This window comes from Podarcis liolepis (assembly GCF_965112155.1).
Source record: "Podarcis liolepis genome assembly, chromosome: 6".
NCBI classification, from domain to species: Eukaryota; Metazoa; Chordata; class Lepidosauria; order Squamata; family Lacertidae; genus Podarcis; species Podarcis liolepis.
Window position 1 is genome coordinate 24,390,432 of NC_139559.1, and position 18,271 is coordinate 24,408,702.

The window sequence follows — 18,271 nt, forward strand, 5'->3', positions numbered from 1 at the left end:
ATGGATACAGTGGTATCTTGGTTTGCAACCATTTTGGATTACAATCACGTCAAACCCGAAAGTGTGTGTCCCCTTTTTTGGATTACAACCACTTTTTTGGGGGGGGGGGAGACCCCATTGGCGAAAGCACGCCTTGGGTTACAACCTGTTTTGGTTTACAACTGGACTTCCGGAACGGATTATGGTTGTAAACCAAGGTACCACTGTATAGGGAAATACAACTAGCTTTACTTTTGGTTTTGCAAACAGCAGTCAACTTAAAAGAAGCTGATTAACAACCAGAACAGATTCCAGGGAGAGTTGGCAAAACAATTTTTAAAACCATTTTATCCACATTGCAGAGTCTAAAGTCTTTTTCTCACTTGTTATTTCCAACCTGTGATTCAACAACCTTCTGCTGGTGAGATTCCCAACTATTCTATGGAAACTACTTAAGATGCTAAACTATATCAAGAACCAGTGATTGAGAGGTGGAGAAAATGACATAAAATGGCAAGAATTGGAGGATGCAGAGCTATTGTCTACTGAAGCTGATAGAAAGTCCATTGATTTTAAATACGAACATTATTGGATTTAACTATTTTAATGAAAGGAGAAAAATACAAGGAATATCATACAGCCAAGAGTAATTATATTTAGCATAATGGTTAGATCAGGCACCCCCAAACTCAGCCCTCCCCAGATGTTTTGGGACTACAATTCCCATCATCATCCTGTTAGCTAGGGATGATGGGAGTTGTAGTCCCAAAACATCTGGAGGGCAGAGTTTGAGAGTGCCTGGGTTATATCTTTCCCAAGATCTTGCTAGTTCTTTAATAGCTAATGTCCTCTAATTCAACTGGTGGGTGTGGATTATGGCATGATCTAAGGCATAACAACAAGGCTACCACGAAACCAATATAATGGTAAGAAAAAATAAAAATGTATGTTTGGGTCAATAGTGGATCCTGGGTCTGAAGAAGTTGAAGGCTCCTCCTCTAACTCTAAGAAGATAAGTGGGGGGGGGGGAGCCAGCAACATGTCTTTAGCTAGGGCAATTCAAGTACACAGGCATCTCTTGGAAAGGGAGATCAGGTGTGATCTAGCAAGACATGTGATACACCTAAGTGAGATGCTTTGAGTGAGGCTGCAAGTACACTCTCTTTTCCTTGAGGCAGGAACTGGTCTATATTTAGTCATCTAGTAGCTCAAATCTGCGCAACACAGCAAATCTCTGGCAAATAATTTTAACAGCTTTGTAGCCTTAACAAGCATTCAATGTCATGACGACAGAAATGTTCACACACCTCAATAAGGAACCGCAGACAACTTCTTTCTTAGGAGTTTGCTATTTAAAGAGAAAAGGTTGATTATATTCTCAAGGGCATGAATTAGGGAAATGAATTGCCTTGTCCTCTCATGAAAACAACGTACTATGCTGCAGAGACTGACAGACGGACAAGTTTATATATTTTTTAGTATTTGCAATACTGTTTTCTACCAGATGTACGTATCCATATAATTTTAACTAGATGAGCAAATGCTTTCCTTTGACAGGTGCTATGCAGTTCTGTAATGGTGGCCCCTCTTGCCTATAGTCAAGCTTGTGCCCCAACATGTGCTAACTAGTGAACACGCAACTCCAGATTTTCGTCCTGCCTAATTGTTTTCTGATCAACAAATTACTAGGCCCTAAATGGGCAAATATCTGCAGGAGCGCCTCCTCTACTACCAGCCGGGGGGAGGAAAGGTGACTTGGTTTGCAGTCCCCACCAAGGTTCTTGGTTGAGGGGACAAAGGAAGAGCATTATCTGTTGTAGGGTCCCGACTCTGGAGTTATCTCCCACTAAAGGTACCTTCCTTCCTGCAGTGCCCCACCTCACCACCATTACTGGTTTTGATGTCAAATGAAGACATTTTGATTTACCCAGTCTTTGGCAGTTTGATAATGAAATGTTTAATTCTTTGCAGCAATACATGAGTCACTGTTTTGATGATATTCTACTTTAAAAACAAGGGTTGTATTCAATGTTGCACTAAGTAGTTCTGCTTGCACATAGTTTATGTTTGCACAACAGAACCTTGTCTGCTCCCCTTCCTCTGTGCAACCTCTTAATCTGTACTAGGGGTTACCCCAATCCTCTGGAGCAGATCTGGGGAGGGTGTGGAGCAAACACAGGGACAGGAGGGGGGAGTCCTACTGTGCTAGTGGTAACCCTTGCACTAACAGGATGAGTTAGTAGAATACTACTCTGCGTCTGCCTATTTTTTTCTATTTTGCTTTTACATTTGAGACCTTTTGAATGAAGGACTAGTCACAAGTGCTCTACATTAATAATAAAACCATCTTTTCAGGGAATTATTTCTGATACCATTTTTTAGCTCACCTCTCAAACTATGCAAGAGCTAATTACTTTTGGAAATAAAGCTATCAAGTCTCATGGAAATAAATGCATCAAAAACAGGCCCCAGCAAGGGTCTCTAATCATATTTCTTTGGCGAATACACAGATTATGCATGTTTTGTTCAAGTTTCTCCTTAGCTACATGCAGCTGTACATAAACAGTCCAAACATCTGTGACCTAAAATAAAAAAATTCACTACACCATACATGCGCTCCAATATATACACCATTTCAATATATACACTGTGCTTACAAGCCTATCAAAGGGGGAGGGAAAGAAGGGGGAAATGCAGATTACAACTTAAAAAGCTTAAAAGTAGGTGGTTCCTAGAATATACATTCTTCACAAGAGCATAGGGCAACTTGGCCTTTATCTAAGGAGTGTTTTGAGGAGACAAAATATTTTCACTGCATGTTTGTGATAAAGGTTTTAGAGGTTTCTGAAAGCCTCCTTACTGCCTCTTTGCTGTTTTTCTCTTGTGCTCCCTTGCATACCTTATCTTTGCTCTTTCATTTCCATCTGATGGGAAACCCTGACGCTGACATTTCACCAAACAGCACAAACTTTGCTTACTTGTTTCTCTGGGGTATCAGAACCACAAAGATTGTTCTCTTTACTTCACTACTCAATATATTCATAAAACCAAAAAGGTCTAGTTTTCAAAACAGCAAATATTGGATGTGAGCATTCTAGAGTACTAGTGGGGTTTTTTAAGTAGGTCCATTGTGATCAGGGGAGCCTCATTAGTGGAATTATGTGAATTTTCAAAGATCTTGAAAAGGGTTGCTTTATATGTTTTGTTTTTAAGTGTATTTCTTATAAAACTGCTTTGTATACTTGCCAATATCATATCTGAAGTGAATACGCATCTTCAAGTTCATTTGCCAAAACATGCAAGTTGGGCCAGTTGCAGCTCCCTGCATCATGTGTCACTGGTGCATCTTATTTGTCACCTTGTACAGAGGCTGAAAACATAGTCATTTCAAAAGGCACATAAAGCAGGTCTGCAACAAGCACCCATTTAAATTGTGTTGCATTAAGTGACCCTCAAAATGACACAAAGAAAATTGAATGAATTATAGAATTATGGGAGTGAAATGGGCTCTCATTTGTTAGGAAAAGGGCCTGTTTCACACATTACACAGTAATAGACTTGGGTTTATAACCAAATGTGCCCTCAGTCAAGGGTTGTAGCCTCTCCTAGTTCTTTGATGAGTGAGCCTACAAGATGCACATATTTTCAAGCACCACTTGTCATACTTGCACTTTACATTATCTAGTGTACAATGTGTATCTAGACAAACTTCTAATTTTGTCGAGACTCAAAATCTGTGAAACATCTAGTAATAAAATCAGAAGGTATCATGTTAATATGAATACAAGACACACAGTTCATGCGTTACATTTCTATGTGTAAATCTGAGAGAAACACCCAATGCCTTGCCAAAGTTCAAAAAGTTGCTGGAAGGGAACCAGAACCAGGATACTTTAAATCACTATAAGTGTAGATACATTATAGAACTCTTATAAGTTATTTCTAGGGTATTGTCTAGGTGGGAGTCACAGAAGTGCAACACCACCATTATAATGTAACGTAAGAGGCTGCCAAAGTTACACGTTTTGAAGATGTTTGGTAACTGCTCAGACCTTCCAGATCCTACCAAGTCCAGATGAATCCACTGGTTGAAAATTACCCCATCCAACAAACCACACATTCCTAACACAAATCATCAAGGATATGAGGAAGGAGCATTTTCTGTCATTAATTCTGACTACCCAATTGTAAACAGTTTATCAGTCCATTGTTGCCTTTGGAAAATTTACAACAACGAAAAAGAAAAACCACTACCCCACCAAGCTGCAACCCTACACATGCTACCTTGGGAATTAAATTTCACCCAACTAACTGAAATAATGATGATGATGATGATGATGAACTACAGCAGTACTTCCCACAACTGGAAGTCCATGAACCCCAGGAGGGCTGCGTAACCCACCCAGGGGTCCATGGCAGCATTCACATAGCAACAACTATTACAGAAATGAACCCCTATACTACAGTATTATTATTTAAATGTATTACCCACTCTTCTACATTAAAAATAGTGTAAAACAACTTCTAGGTTGTATGTATCTTGATGAGGACAAGACACATTTCAACACTTACATAGCTAAATATCCCAACTAATCATCATGCCAAAAGAAAATTATGCTAGCTATGCTGCTGTTCCTGTCAAATCAAGTAGAATTAAAGTGTCATGATCTGAATGTGCAATTTAAAGCTCTCTTTAAGATATATGTAACACTCCATAAGAGATGGGGAGGGAGAGAAAAGATATATAACACTATATATTCATTTTTCATGACATAGGCTGTAAGAACCCTACTAAGGCAGCAGATTTAAAGTCTGTTAAGACAACAATCAGTTTCAGCCAAATTTGTAAAATGAATGAAAAAGACCTGTGCTGATCTTCATAAGACTTTCTTTTCAAAATACAAAATAGCTCTTCTCTTAGGAGCTTATGCTCTCATTAAAAAACAACTAATAAGAGAGTGATGCAGATGCCAACAACACTGTAATTCACACGGTCTGGTTTGCATAATTATTCTGCAATGAAATTAATAGAACAGTTAACATGAATTACATGTCAAGTATATATTGTAATTTCCACACTTCATGCTGACAGTGCAACTAGGAAAATGAACAAAATCCAGTGGGCTACCCCCCAAAAATGCCTGAAGGTACAAATGTACTCTTTGCTCTTATGCAAATACTTGAATTTGTATGTAGCTTTGTTTGAGCTAAAGATGGCTCTTGAAAACTCTGTAAATTCTGATTTACTGTTTAGACTGCAATCTCCCTTGCGGGGTTTGGCCACTGAGATATTTAGGTTCAGTTAGTTCCTCATTGACCCATTATAGTTGTGCATTTCTAAAAGTTTATCATTGAACAGTTGAAATTAACATATGTTCTGATCTCACAAATATGGATTAAAGGGGGGGGCAAACTGTTCTTATCACTTGCTGGCCGACTGCAGCTTACATCAAATCATGAGTCACTATGAAATGGCCTTGTATCACCTAAACACACTAGTCAGTAGCGGAAAGAAAGCTTGGAAGTGAGGAAAAGGGGAGATGAAATGTTACCTGTTAACAGCCATTATTTCCTTGAGCTGCTGCTTTGGCACCACTTTTGTTTATTTACTAAGCCCATCACATCTTTCTTTGCTGTGTGATCCCAGTCAATCAGGGATCATGTAATGAACATGACACTGCAGCATCAAATAGCCAATCAGATTTGGCTTCATGGCAACTTTATTGAGGGAAAACCAAGCCATGACCTTGCACTTTCTTTCTTTCTTTGGGGGGTGGGGAGAGAAGAGAGAGCACACTAACATTGCCAAGGCAACCAAACTAGAGCTGATGGTTTCACTGCCTGCTAACGCTGAATGACTTGCATACTTACAATTCACTAGCTGGGGCAGGGTGCAGATGGCACCAAATCATCCCAATCAAGGTACTGCCCCAACTGGTTAGCTATACATAACAGTAAACATCATCCTAAAACCATTTGCTCCATCCATCAGATGATCTCAGCCCACCTCAGTGAAAAATGCTAGTTCCTCTCTACAAAGCAAAATAGAAAATACAGCAGAGAACCACTCACATGACTTTAAAAATACTTTCCCTTTTGATGATGAAGAGGCAAAAGTACTTGTGGACATACAGATGCACGACCCTGCATTATATAAACATTAAATAATACAAAATGTTATTCCTTTATAAGCCCTCTCAGTAAGCAGGCAGGCATACTAGTTTTCAGTGGAGCAGTAGGTCAAACTGAACCAAACAAAAACTTGAGCATGCTTTCAGCAGCCACTGACCAGGAAAAAGCACTACACAGTTAGCCAGAAGCACAAGAAGGACTGTGCACCAACATTTTTTATAGATGGAACAATAGCAGAACAAGGCAGATGAGCAAGGACTTATCTCCAAAATTGTACTGCATCTGAAGCACCTTCAAAGTTCAGCAGACCTGCAAAGATGAGTGCCCGCATGCTGGGGGAGAAGAGGAAATTATACCACACTGGAACTGATTTGTGGATTCATACATTAATAAGCAACAAGATTCTGGAGGCGAGTGTTTATTGTCCTTCTGTACCATTCACAATGATTGTATTAATTTTGCTTATGTGTGGCTCCAATTTCTATTAGTGACCAAGTGTCAATGACTATGGTCAATGATATCAAAAGACACTAAGAGATCAAGTAATAGGACACATCAACAACAGTTACTCAACAAATGTGACTCTTGGAAGCAATCTGTACTCCCACAGCCCATCACAATTATTTACTGAGGATGAGGAGCGCATTTCTGAGCCAACCTGAGTGTAATCAGTTCACTAAAGAAATGGCATCATTTGCAATGCAGAACACAGAAGTTTTTATAAAACTGTTAGATAATACCACACAGTAGGAGCTACAACTACTGCAGTACAGTGGTACCTCAGGTTAAGTACTTAATTCGTTCCAGAGGTCTGTTCTTAACCTGAAGACCACTTTAGCTAATGGGGCCTCCTGCTGCTGCCGTACCGCCAGAGCACAATTTCTGTTCTTATCTTGAAGCAAAGTTCTTAACTTGAAGCACTATTTCTGGGTTAGCGGAGTCTGTAACCTAAAGCGTATGTAACCCGAGGTACCACTGTAATACTATTGTAAACAAGTACATAATATCAAAGCACAGATTTTCTTCAGTGTAAGGACATGAAAATCTGACACTCAGTTTCAAAACCAATGCTTGCAACTGCTCTTTGACATGCAAGTTCTGTATGGTCTTGTTGGGTGCTATTAATGCTACATTTTGTAACTAATAGCACTATGGAAGAAATGGGAATGACTGAAGAATGGTTGGGTTCTCTTTAAACATGGTACACAAATATTCAGAAAATGAAGGAAAATGTGTGGACAGTATCTCATTGAACTGTACAAGATCATGATAATGTATATACAATTCATAATCAGCTCAAGTAAATCATATCAAAGCTGCCCAACAACAGGAAATAATGCAAACTTCTATCTCATCTTTGGAAATCTTTTTCAACAGGGAACTCTGACCAGAGAAGTTGCAACACTAGCCAGAATTAATAATAACAAATGCTAATTTGGGCTACTGCCAAGCATTCAGCCAATGAGCTCTACAACCAAAGATCTTCAAGATCTTCAATATTTTTACTCACTTAGACTGCAGATTAAGCTTATCCACAATTTAAATGTGAAGAACTGAGGCAAAGAACTTAAGCAGCTTGCCAAAGGTCACATGCTAATTCATCTGCAAAGACAGATAAAAGGAAACTAAGGAGACCACACCTAGAGAGAGGGGAAGATCAGAATTGCAAACCCTATTATTCTTGAGTTTATTTGGCTTACCATACCTGGAGTTCACAGATCATATTAGAAAGGAACAGGTTTCCCAATAATTGGCTGATACAGGAAAATAAGAACAAGCTGACATTTCCTAAAGTCATTTGTTTCCTGGCAACATTAAACAGAACACTTGCTACCAGAACCATAGTCCTTGGAGGTTGATTGACTAAACTAACCTATGTGATCTTTTAGAATTTAAGTTTCTCCTTTTTTATTTAGCTATTGTTTACTACAAATCCCTAGTTCAAACAGCTTAAAACTTAATAAGCTATTTCATGCATCTAGTAGATTCTGCCATTTGTAAATGTTATTAGACTTGAATATTTAAAAGTCATTCTTCTACTTTAGCATTTTGAGAAATAGAGTTGAACCAAAATTGTCATATAGAAACATTTTTGTGGTGTTACTGCAGATTCTATTACGACTCAAAACTTATTTCTGAGGAAGGAAATGTACTTCGGTGAGAAGTTCCCATCTAACAAGCCAGAGATTTGTAAAGTTGTCCTCAAGCCTACATAATATATTTCACTGCTATTCCACAGATGTAGGCCTCTAATCTCTCTTACTACCAATATACATTCTCACATTGACCAAAACAAAAGCTTACTCAATGATATATTTTACTGAAGATTTGTTATGCAAGCCTGTGAGGGAATGTTGAAAGCAAAATCCTATTCTACATGCTGCAAAAAGTTTATTGTAAGGCACCAGGGTTTTTGTTTCTTAGTAATTACCCACCATAGCGAAAAATCTTTACTTGTATAAAAAGAAAAGAGCTATGTTTTGCATTGTCTAACATATACACTTTTTGGTAGTGGTGGGAGAACTAGCAAGTTGAAACAAGATTTTAAGTCTTCAATACAGACACAACATCGTTCACACAATTTTCCTCTGCCAAACATACAAATTCATATTGAGAGCCTCAAACCCATAGAACTGTTGGAAAATATATCACACAAGTTCATTTCTTCATTAAACTAAGTTGCTTGCTTTCAGAAGCATGCAACGTCTTCATTTCTGTATCAGAGAATATTACATGAGTTCAATCCTCCAAGCTATCAAGTCTTGGGATAAAATACAGCTACAAGATGACTAACAGGTCTGCATAAGGGGGGGGGGCAAAGCCTGATGTAAAAAAATAAAAGTGAATATTGTAACTGAAAACTTTTTTAAAAAAAAATTAAAAAGAACATTTTCTTAAAAGCAGTATGGGATTGCTAGTTCTGGTTACACTTTATACTGCAATTTCTGGATGGTTTACCCTGGAAAATTATTTTCCATCATGGGCAGATTCAAAAATCTGCAAAAGCACATGGTTACAACCCTATCTGAGCTGTACCATGCACCAGGCAGTTGGGTGAATGACATCTGAATGCACCCTCTGAATGTCAAAGAGAAGAGTACATGTAAACTAACCTTAACTGTGGCATGTTAATTTTCTATGTGGAAAGTGGTGTGGTTGTTCTGATGAGAGCCTATCAGCATGTACTACTACTGCTGCTGCATTCTGAAATAGTAAGCCATGGGATATACTTTACCTGAAGGGTTAAACTGGCTCTTTGAATTGGCCCTATTCATTTGCTGCATTTGTGCAGGAGAATTATTTTGAAAATTATGAACAGGAGACCCTTCTACACATGGTGCTTAAGATAGTGCTTATAGATGGTGCTTAAGAAAGCACAGAAAAAATAAAAGAAAGTCACAAGTTTATAGAAAATAAAGTACCAAAATGAAGCATAAAGCAGATTTATTCTACAGAAGTACCCAAGCAGATGTTTACAAGGACAATCTGGTTAGGATAGGTATTGATACTTAACTGTCCATGGCAGGCCAAACTTATGCTTGACAGTACTTTGTTTCCCAAACCATACTAATGCATGAATTTAGTTCTATTCACAGGAAACAATACTATGCATTTAACCAGTAGTGTTCACTGGGTGTTTCCCATCAACTTGAGAATTTCTACTATTCTTTCCTTAGCTTTTGAGATCTAAAACAGTTCACACATGGTGGCACAGCTGTACATTACCCCAAACTGGCTGCCTTCATCAAATACATATGGTCATTACATACTCAATAAACAGAGATATGTAGTTTTAATCAGTGCCTTTAAATAAATATGAATAGACAATAACAGTTCACTACTTTTCTGTTTAAACACTTTTTCACATTTTTAGAACCGTGTGCTTGAAGCTACATGAATGGAAGATCTGGGAGACAAGAGGAACTAGCAAACTTTGTTAACTACAGTATAAAGAGATCTATTGAACTAAAGATGCTTTGTATGGGGTATGGGGTTAATTCTATGTCTTCTCCACTGCTTTACTTAGAATAAAAATGGATATTTAGGACTCTAACTTCAACATTCTGACTCAGAAGTCAGGAACACAATAGTGTAAGTAAAAAAAGGACATGAAGGCAAGTACAGTCTTAGTGGCAAGGTCAAAAAGGATGTGACTATTGACACTGTTATTTCTTGAAGAATAATCAAGAGCCTGTGGCTGATTGCAGTGAAATAACAACTAAAGAAAGGCTGGAGTCAACAAAAGGGGAGAAAAGCCATCCTACAAAGCCATCTTCATACTTTACTTAGTCAGTGATAAACATTACTTGTTTGTGAAATAATAAATACCCAGGCTAGGAAAATGTTTCTAATTTCCAAGTATAAGACTGAAAATATTAGAGACCACCACTATGTTAAGGCAGCATTTAAGTTTTAGGTGCCCAAGGTAACCAGACACTTGAGATAGACCTGCTCAGTACACACTTCAAAAAGAAGTCAGAATAGGGCAAGAAGCCAAAAGATTCAACACAATTACAGGTATATTGTAATTCAAACACAAACCCCATCTTCAGCACAGTCTTAACACTGAACTGCTAATCCCTATAGAATACAACCACTGATATTTTTATTTTATGTATTAGTCAATGGGTGGCCATTACAGAGTGGTTAAAAATATTAGTGCTTATTTCTTAGCAGTTGGGGAGGTTCTGCACATTTTGTACATTTCTGAAAAATCTAAAGGTCTTAGCAGAGATATTTCAACATACAGGGAAAAATACCTGCATTACATCAACACATATTCTTAATCATAGATGACTTCATACTCCTTATACAGGAGCAGAAATTCAGAAGATAGAGAACCTGCTGTCAATCCAGTATGCAAACATGCTACGCAGAACACTGCAATGTTTCATGAAAGCAAGACAGCCAGTATCATAAAGCCCCCAGGAGTTAAAAGCCAAGGTGAAATCACCTTTCAAAAGGTGGGAGAAGCAATCTTGGCATTTTCTGACAAATATGTCATTGCAACTCTACATCCCCTTCCCCCAGAACCTATTTTCTCCTTTTAAAAGAAGAGGAAAGCTATGCAACAGTGACAAAGGCATATATAACAGAATCATAATCCCCCCCACACAACAGATTTTTTAATTAAAAAAACCCTCTCAATATATCCATCATCTATAGCTTTTATAAACTGAACACAAACATACACCATCAGCTACCAAACTTTAGCAAAGTGATACCGAATACAATTCTAGAACTGCCTGTGCTGTTTTATTTTTGCTTGTTTTTAAAATCCAGAAATAAAATCTCTGTTCCTGCATCCAGATCTTAAAATATGCTGTGTATTCAAATGGATGGAGAATCAGTTTAAGAGCAACATGTTGCAACCACCTTTCTACAGGGGAAGGTTTTGAAAGAAACAGAACTGGGGGAGGAGAAAAAAAGGACGAGGTGGGAATAAAAAGGCAGCGAGGAAACTAAACCAAGCTTTGAAAGAACAAAACAAAAGCAAGCAAACAAAAATGACGGTTTTCCCTTTTCGGGAAGAATATTTGGAGCTAGGGTGGTGATTATATCGCATGTTTTCACTGCAGGAGGCTTCTCATGGGCAGCTCGAGGGAGGAGGAAAAGGAGAAAGAGACACACACAGGGAAGAGACAGAAAAAGAAAATGGCGCAGAGACTAAGTCCCGACCGTCGACAAGGCGACTTTCCAGGGGGGAATCGGAGCCCAAGAGGGCCTCCGAAAAACCAAGCGAGACCGGATTTGGGGTCTCCACTGCCCTCACTACCGAGAAATGGGGTCGGATGGGCTGAGGGCCTTATGATATCCGAGTATTAGGAAGCTCGATGGGAACAATGGGGCCGATGAGCGAGGAGACGGGACTTAGTCTCTGGGACGCCATGTCTGTCCTTTACCATCCTCAGCAATACAAGAGAAGGGGAAAGAGAGGGAGAAAGGAGAGAAAGCAGGGCAAATCCTACCCCCAGTACAGAGGGACAAGGCACTCACCATTCGCTCGGAAATCTGGATCGATCTATGAGGGGGGAAAGGAAAGAGGAAAAAATACACATATATTTTTTACGAAAACAGGACCTGGGTATGGTTTTATCACACACGCGTTTTTGCCCTGTTCAAGGCAAAACACGAGCCGAGCTGAGGAATCAACCCGGTGGCCCTTAAAAACTGATTCAGGGTTACCCCTTAGCAAAAGCGAGGGGGGGCAAATAGAGATTCCCCCCTCACTTTCCCCACCCCACCAAAGTTTTCCCATCCTATTTTAATTGCCTTCTTTTTCCTCGTGCGTGGCTCAGTATTCCCAGTAGGATTTTTCCTCAACCTTCCCGCACCGCCCCCCCCCCATTTAAGGGCCCTACGTGTCCTCTAAGTGCTAGGGGAGAAAACGAGAATGAGGAGGGGGGACCCCCAAATTTCCCCTCCCCCAAACCCCCCTTCTTTCTGGAAGGAGTTGGGGAAGATTCGGGTTCAGAGAAATGACGAGGGGGAGGGGTAGGAAATGATTGATTATAGACACAGTGTCTACAGGCAATTTGAAAGAAGCCCTGCGAGAGATTAAGGTGTGACTCTCCGCAGGCAAAAGGGGTCACCCCTCAAAGGGGTCTGATGGGATGCGACGGTTTGGGGGAGCAGAGAGAGAAAGAATAAGGTGAAAGGCCTAACTACTATTAAAGGGCCGCAGCCAAATAATTCCGGTAGGAACTGAAAGCAATGAGGCTCTCTTCCTCAGAGAAAAGAAGCCCCCCCCAAAAAAACCCCTCTTTATTTAGCGCCCCTCCACTATTAAGAAGGGAAATACCTGCTTTTGAGGAAGCTGAGGCAAAAAACACCTTCCCGATATTTATGGGAAGGGGCTAAGTTATGAGGGTGAAGGGTTCTCTTTCCCCTACACCTGAAAGTGTGGGGGGGTAATCTTAATTTTTCCCCTCCAGAGGAACTTTAGGCCTCGGTCTCCATCCACTTCCCCCTTAAGAGTAAGAGTAGGAGCCCCCCGCCCCTTACCTGGGAGTCGTTGTGCAGCTGATCCCCACTCATGCCTGTAAAGCAAGGCGGGGGCGGGAAGGGGTAAGCCTCGCAAGAGAGCTTGGGGAGCAGGCAAAGTCTTGAGGCCGAAGGGAGAACGCAGCCCCCTCAAACAGCACAGTCAGTTGTGTAACAGACTAAGTCCTCGTTTCCCTTTACTGCGCAGGCGCCGCGACTTTTAAACCGAGGGGAGGGGCTTAGCGAACAGCGGGAGGAGGGAGGGCAAGTTCGGAGGAGAGAACGCCTTCGTTAACATGGCCCAACCCTTCCGTTGCCTCTCCTCCAATCAGCAGGCGCCGTGACTGAGATTTGCATGCTAGCCACGCCCGCCACCTCTTAGTTGGACTCGCCTCCCCGCCCCGGCTACACTTTGTGCCTGATTTGGCCACGCCTCTTCCTTCTCCGCCGTTTACGAAAAATGCCGGTTGCTCCCCCCTCCCCCTCGCGCGTCTCTTCCTTCCTCCCATCTTCAAAACGCCGGGTTCTATTTACATATCCGGTCACGCCCCTTCCTCCGGCACCAATGAGGCGGCACGAGGCGGGCTCGCCTTATTAACATATACAGAGGCGAGTTCTCCCCGCTGAGAGAAAGGTACTTTTTCCGCAGCACGTTGTGCAAGACTCATGGACGCAGTGCGCCTGCGTGCCCTTTCAGCCTCCCCTTCCAATGGGGGGGTTTTCTATTAAAAACTCACCTCATCTAACCCTCACCCAGTTCTGGACACCTGTTAGCCGGTATGTAAGGTGGAGGAGCCCTACGTCGGAGCCAGACCGCTTCTCAGACGTCTCAATGCTGAATTATACCTGCAAAATATCTTTTGCAAAATTTATTCTGTCCTCTGTTGTGAACCACATTTTCTTCTCCCCCTCCCCCTTTGAGGCCCTTTCTATGAGCCGATTACTATGATTTGTTTTATTATTGTTCCTGCTTTGATGATGTATTTTGTTTTCTTATCTTGTAGTTTTATGCTGTCAACCGCTCTGATTTCTTGACATGAAGGGTGGTATTCAAATTTAATAATAATAATATGGCCATATCCCCACGTTTCTTTTAAAGCACACTTAGAACAATTTAAAGCACTCTTATAACCACTTGGCTTCCCCAAGAGAATTCTGGGACCTGTGATTTGCTAAGGGTGCTGAGAGTTGGGAGAAGTCCCCTATTCCCCTCACAAAGTGTTACAATTCCCAGAGAGGCTTAACAACCTCTTCCCAGAAAATTGTAGCTTTTGTTGTCCAGCAGTATTTCACTTTCCATTCTTAAGTTGGGAATAGAGATGTTGCTTTGGAAAACAATAATCAGGCATCCAAACAACTTGACCAGTCCAACGATATTGAAGAATCATTGCTTCGACGTCAGTGATCTTTGCTTCTTCCAGTACAGTGACATTAGTTTGCCTGTCTTCCCAAGTTAAGTGTAATTTTTTTCTTATGAGGAGTTGGAGATGGCGTTTATAAGTGGTCCATGTTTCACAAGTATACAGTAAAGTCCTTAAACACTTGGCGCTTCAGTTGGGAGGAAGCTGCACTCGCAGAGCTCAGGCGATGCTGGATTTCGGCATCAGTGTCGGTCCTTGGGGAAAGATAACCGCCCAGGTAGGAGAAGTGATTGACATTTTCCAACATTACACCATTAAGTTGGATTTGTGATGCTGCAGAGGGGTTGTTGGTGCAGCACTTTGTTTTTTTGGCTATTGAGTGGTAGGCCAAGCTTTCCGTAAGCTTCTGCGAGGATATTTAGGATGGTTTGGAGGTTATCCTCTGAGGGTGTACACACTACATTGCCATCAACATAATAGTGCTTTAAATATATGGTGTGAATGTGGCCTTAGTTGTCTCCTTGGGCTTTAAATGGGCAACAAAAGACAGCTGAGCATGCTGCAAACGGATGTAAAAAGGCAGTGTGGGGAAGCTTGCTGTCTAACATTAATTCATTAATCAATCAATCTAATAATTGTTATTCACCTTAGGGTTCCAGGGTTTTATTACATATATACCTTACATTTCCTCCAAGAAGCTCAGGTTGGCATACACAACAAGGTAGCTTAGGCTAAGAGATGGTTGCTGTCCTGGTGAGCTTCATGACTGAGAGGAGATTTGAACTCTTGTCTCCCGGGTCCTAGTCCAACTACTAAACCACACTGACACTAGTCCTCCTGCAACCAGCGTACATCTCCTGACCTGTGAGGAAGAGGAAGAGTGTGAAGCAGGCAGGCAAAGAGAAATTCAGGCCTGCTCCAGGCAGACTGTCCCCTCCCTGCCCCCTGCTCAACTTTAAATGAAATATCATTTGTTTTAGTTCTTTAACATTGTAAACTGCATTGGGTGCCTTTGGCAGAAAAGTGGAATATAAATTCAGTGAATAAGTAATAAATAAACAGAATACCTTAGTTGTTGAAGGCCAGAGTAGAGAGTTGTGTCTTCCAGCAAAGGTTGTGCAATGACAATCCTAGATGCATCTCTGTGGGGAGGGAGTTTCACAATTTAGGGGCTGCCACAGAGAAAGCCCTCTCCCAAGCCACCAGTCTCTGCACTTCTGAGTGTGGAGAAATTATCATATTCTGCTTGCTGATGGCATTGTCTATAGTTACGTATTGTATCTTAAATGTTTACGTGTTAGATTTTTGGGGTTGGGTGTTTCTTTAAGGTGTTTATATACAACTTTTCAGGTGGGCCTTACAATACAGTTTACATAGGATTATTTCCTATAGGATCAGCATGAACAATTGACAAAAGGAAAATTACACATTTACAGTGCATCCCTCCCCCCCCCCCCACACACACAGGGAGAGATGTCTGATGGAGCTTACTCCCAGGTAAGTGTGTGTAAAATTGCAGCTTAACTGTGTAAGCAGCAGGATGGCATGCACAGAAATAAGTTCTGCTGATTTCAGCTCATTTTACTTCCATGTAAACATGCGTAAGATCACTGCTCATGTAAAGCTGAGTTAGCAATAGTATCTGAATTCATTCACTTGCTCCTTGACAGTTTAACATTGTAAACACTTCGAGTTATATGCTTCTCTTCTATTTGTATAAAGCCCTAGGCACAGTTTACAGCATTGTATAAATAATAGCAATATCTATACTGTAAACTGCTTGCTTCCCATTGTGTTATTTTCAGAACACTTCTTCTAAAATGTGACACATAATCTGAGCTGGTTTTTTCCACTCCATTTCTCTGATTTTATGCCAGAGCAGCTCTGCTGAAGTCAACTGTGCAGTGTTTAGCGCAAAAGTATTGTTAACACAGCAGAACAGAAGCCTCTCTGATTTCTGGTAATCCAGTTTTGAAAATTCTCTATCATCTATGATGGAGGCTCATCGCAATAGAGCATTTGTTCACAGAAAGGCCCAGCTTGCCACAAAATGGCGCACTAGGCACTACTAGTGTTGGAAGTATTAGAGACACTGTGGAGTGACTGAATATGGAAGCCAATATTCTGAAGACTTGCAGAGCTCTGGCCCACATTTCTTTATCTCCTTACATTCACAGAGAAAGTGACACGTTTCCGAGCACAATTCAAAGTTTTGGTGCTGACCTTTAAAGCCCTAAACAGCTTCGGTCCAGTATACCTGAAGTCTCCACACCCATTGTTCTACCCGGACACTGAGGTCCAGCACCGAGGGCCTTCTGGCGGTTCCCTCACTGCGAGAAGCCAAGTTACAGGGAACCAGGCAGAGGGCCTTCTCGGTAGTGGCACCCGCCCTGTGGAACGCCCTCCCATCAGATGTCAAAAAAAAGAACAACTACCAGACTTTTAGAAGAAATCTGAAGGCAGCCCTGTTTAGGGAAGCTTTTAATGTTGAACAGACCACTGTATTTTACCACTTTGTTGGAAGCCGCCCAGAGTGGCTGGGGAAACCCAGCCAGATGGGTGGGGTATAAATAATAAATTTTTATTTTTATTTTTATATTATTATTATTTATTATTATGTCTGTGAGGGAGAGAGCATGGCTATGTTCGCTGGTCCTGGCCCCTTCATCGCATCCCTGATGGTCCTGAATGGTCTGAAGGGAGACCACAGTATACATATAAGCTCCCCACTGCCTAATGGGTGGGCTGGGTTGAAACCAATTATGGCAAAGAGCAGACAGTTTCCAGTGCAAAACAGATGGGTAGACCTAATGGTGAGCTGAAAGAGCTGGTAGGTCTTCAGCAGGAAATATGGAGGCATAGTGAGACAGCTTCTGCAGAAGCAATGCGATCAGGTTCCCATTTTAACAGCACGGCTGCAATGCTGCAAGGCCTAAGGAGACTATTGGAAGACAGCAGCATTCAGGTGGATTCATAATGGCCCCAGACAACATGGTGTGCACAGTCATTTGTTTCTTGTGTAGTGCCATCGGTCAGAGTTTAAAATATTCTTCACAACTGTGAGCATTTATTTCATTTCATGTGCTGCCTTTGAGTTTAAAATCTCCCAGGGCAGCTCGCAGTGGTATAACCCACACTCTTTTTCATCCTTTGTGGAGAGGGTTAATATTTTGTGCTGTTTTAGATTACCTTTTCTTCGGTTGAATGTTTTTGGATATTTTATTTATATTTGTAATCCTGTATTGAATTTCTTAGCTATCTTGTATTTGATTATTGTAGATCACTTTGGGATGCCTCTGTGTCTGTGAAGCAATAAACTAGCTCAGTCGGCAGAGCGTGAGAGTGTTAATCTCAAAGTCATAGGTACAAGCAAAAGATCCCTGCATTGCAGGAGGTTGGACTAGATGACCCTCGCAGTCCCTTCCAGTTCTATGATAAACTAAACTAAACTAAACTAAACTAAACTAAACTAAACTAAACTAAACTAAACCAAACCTACTACTAAGTTCCTTTTTACCTGTGAACTCATTCTGAATTAAGAGTGTTTCTAGCAATTATTTTTAAAAATAAATACAGTGGTACCTTGGGTTAAGTACTTAATTCATTCTGGAGGTCTGTTCTTAACCTGAAACTGTTCTTAACCTAAAGCACCGCTTTAGCTAATGAGGCCTCCTGCTGCCACCGCGCCGCCAGAGCACGATTTCTTTTCTCATCCTGAAGCAAACTTCTTAACCCGAGGTACTATTTCTGGGTTAGCGGAGTCTGTAACCTGAAGCGTATGTAACCTGAAGCGTATGTAACCCGAGGTACCACTG

At 41.0% G+C, this 18,271-nt stretch overlaps 1 protein-coding gene across 1 annotated transcript in view; it reads right to left on the reverse strand.

Annotated features, from left to right (window-relative positions):
* Positions 1–13,298, reverse strand: part of TOP1 (DNA topoisomerase I) — a 73,167-nt gene extending 59,869 nt beyond the window's left edge. Inside the window, exons 1-2 of the mRNA XM_083508061.1 lie at positions 13,117–13,298; positions 12,109–12,133 (exon numbers count right to left, since the gene is read on the reverse strand). Of these exons, the coding sequence (XP_083364187.1) occupies positions 12,109–12,133; positions 13,117–13,149 (58 nt within the window). The 5' untranslated portion in view covers positions 13,150–13,298. The remainder of the gene's footprint in view (positions 1–12,108; positions 12,134–13,116) is intronic.
* Between the last annotated feature and the right edge of the window lie 4,973 nt (positions 13,299–18,271).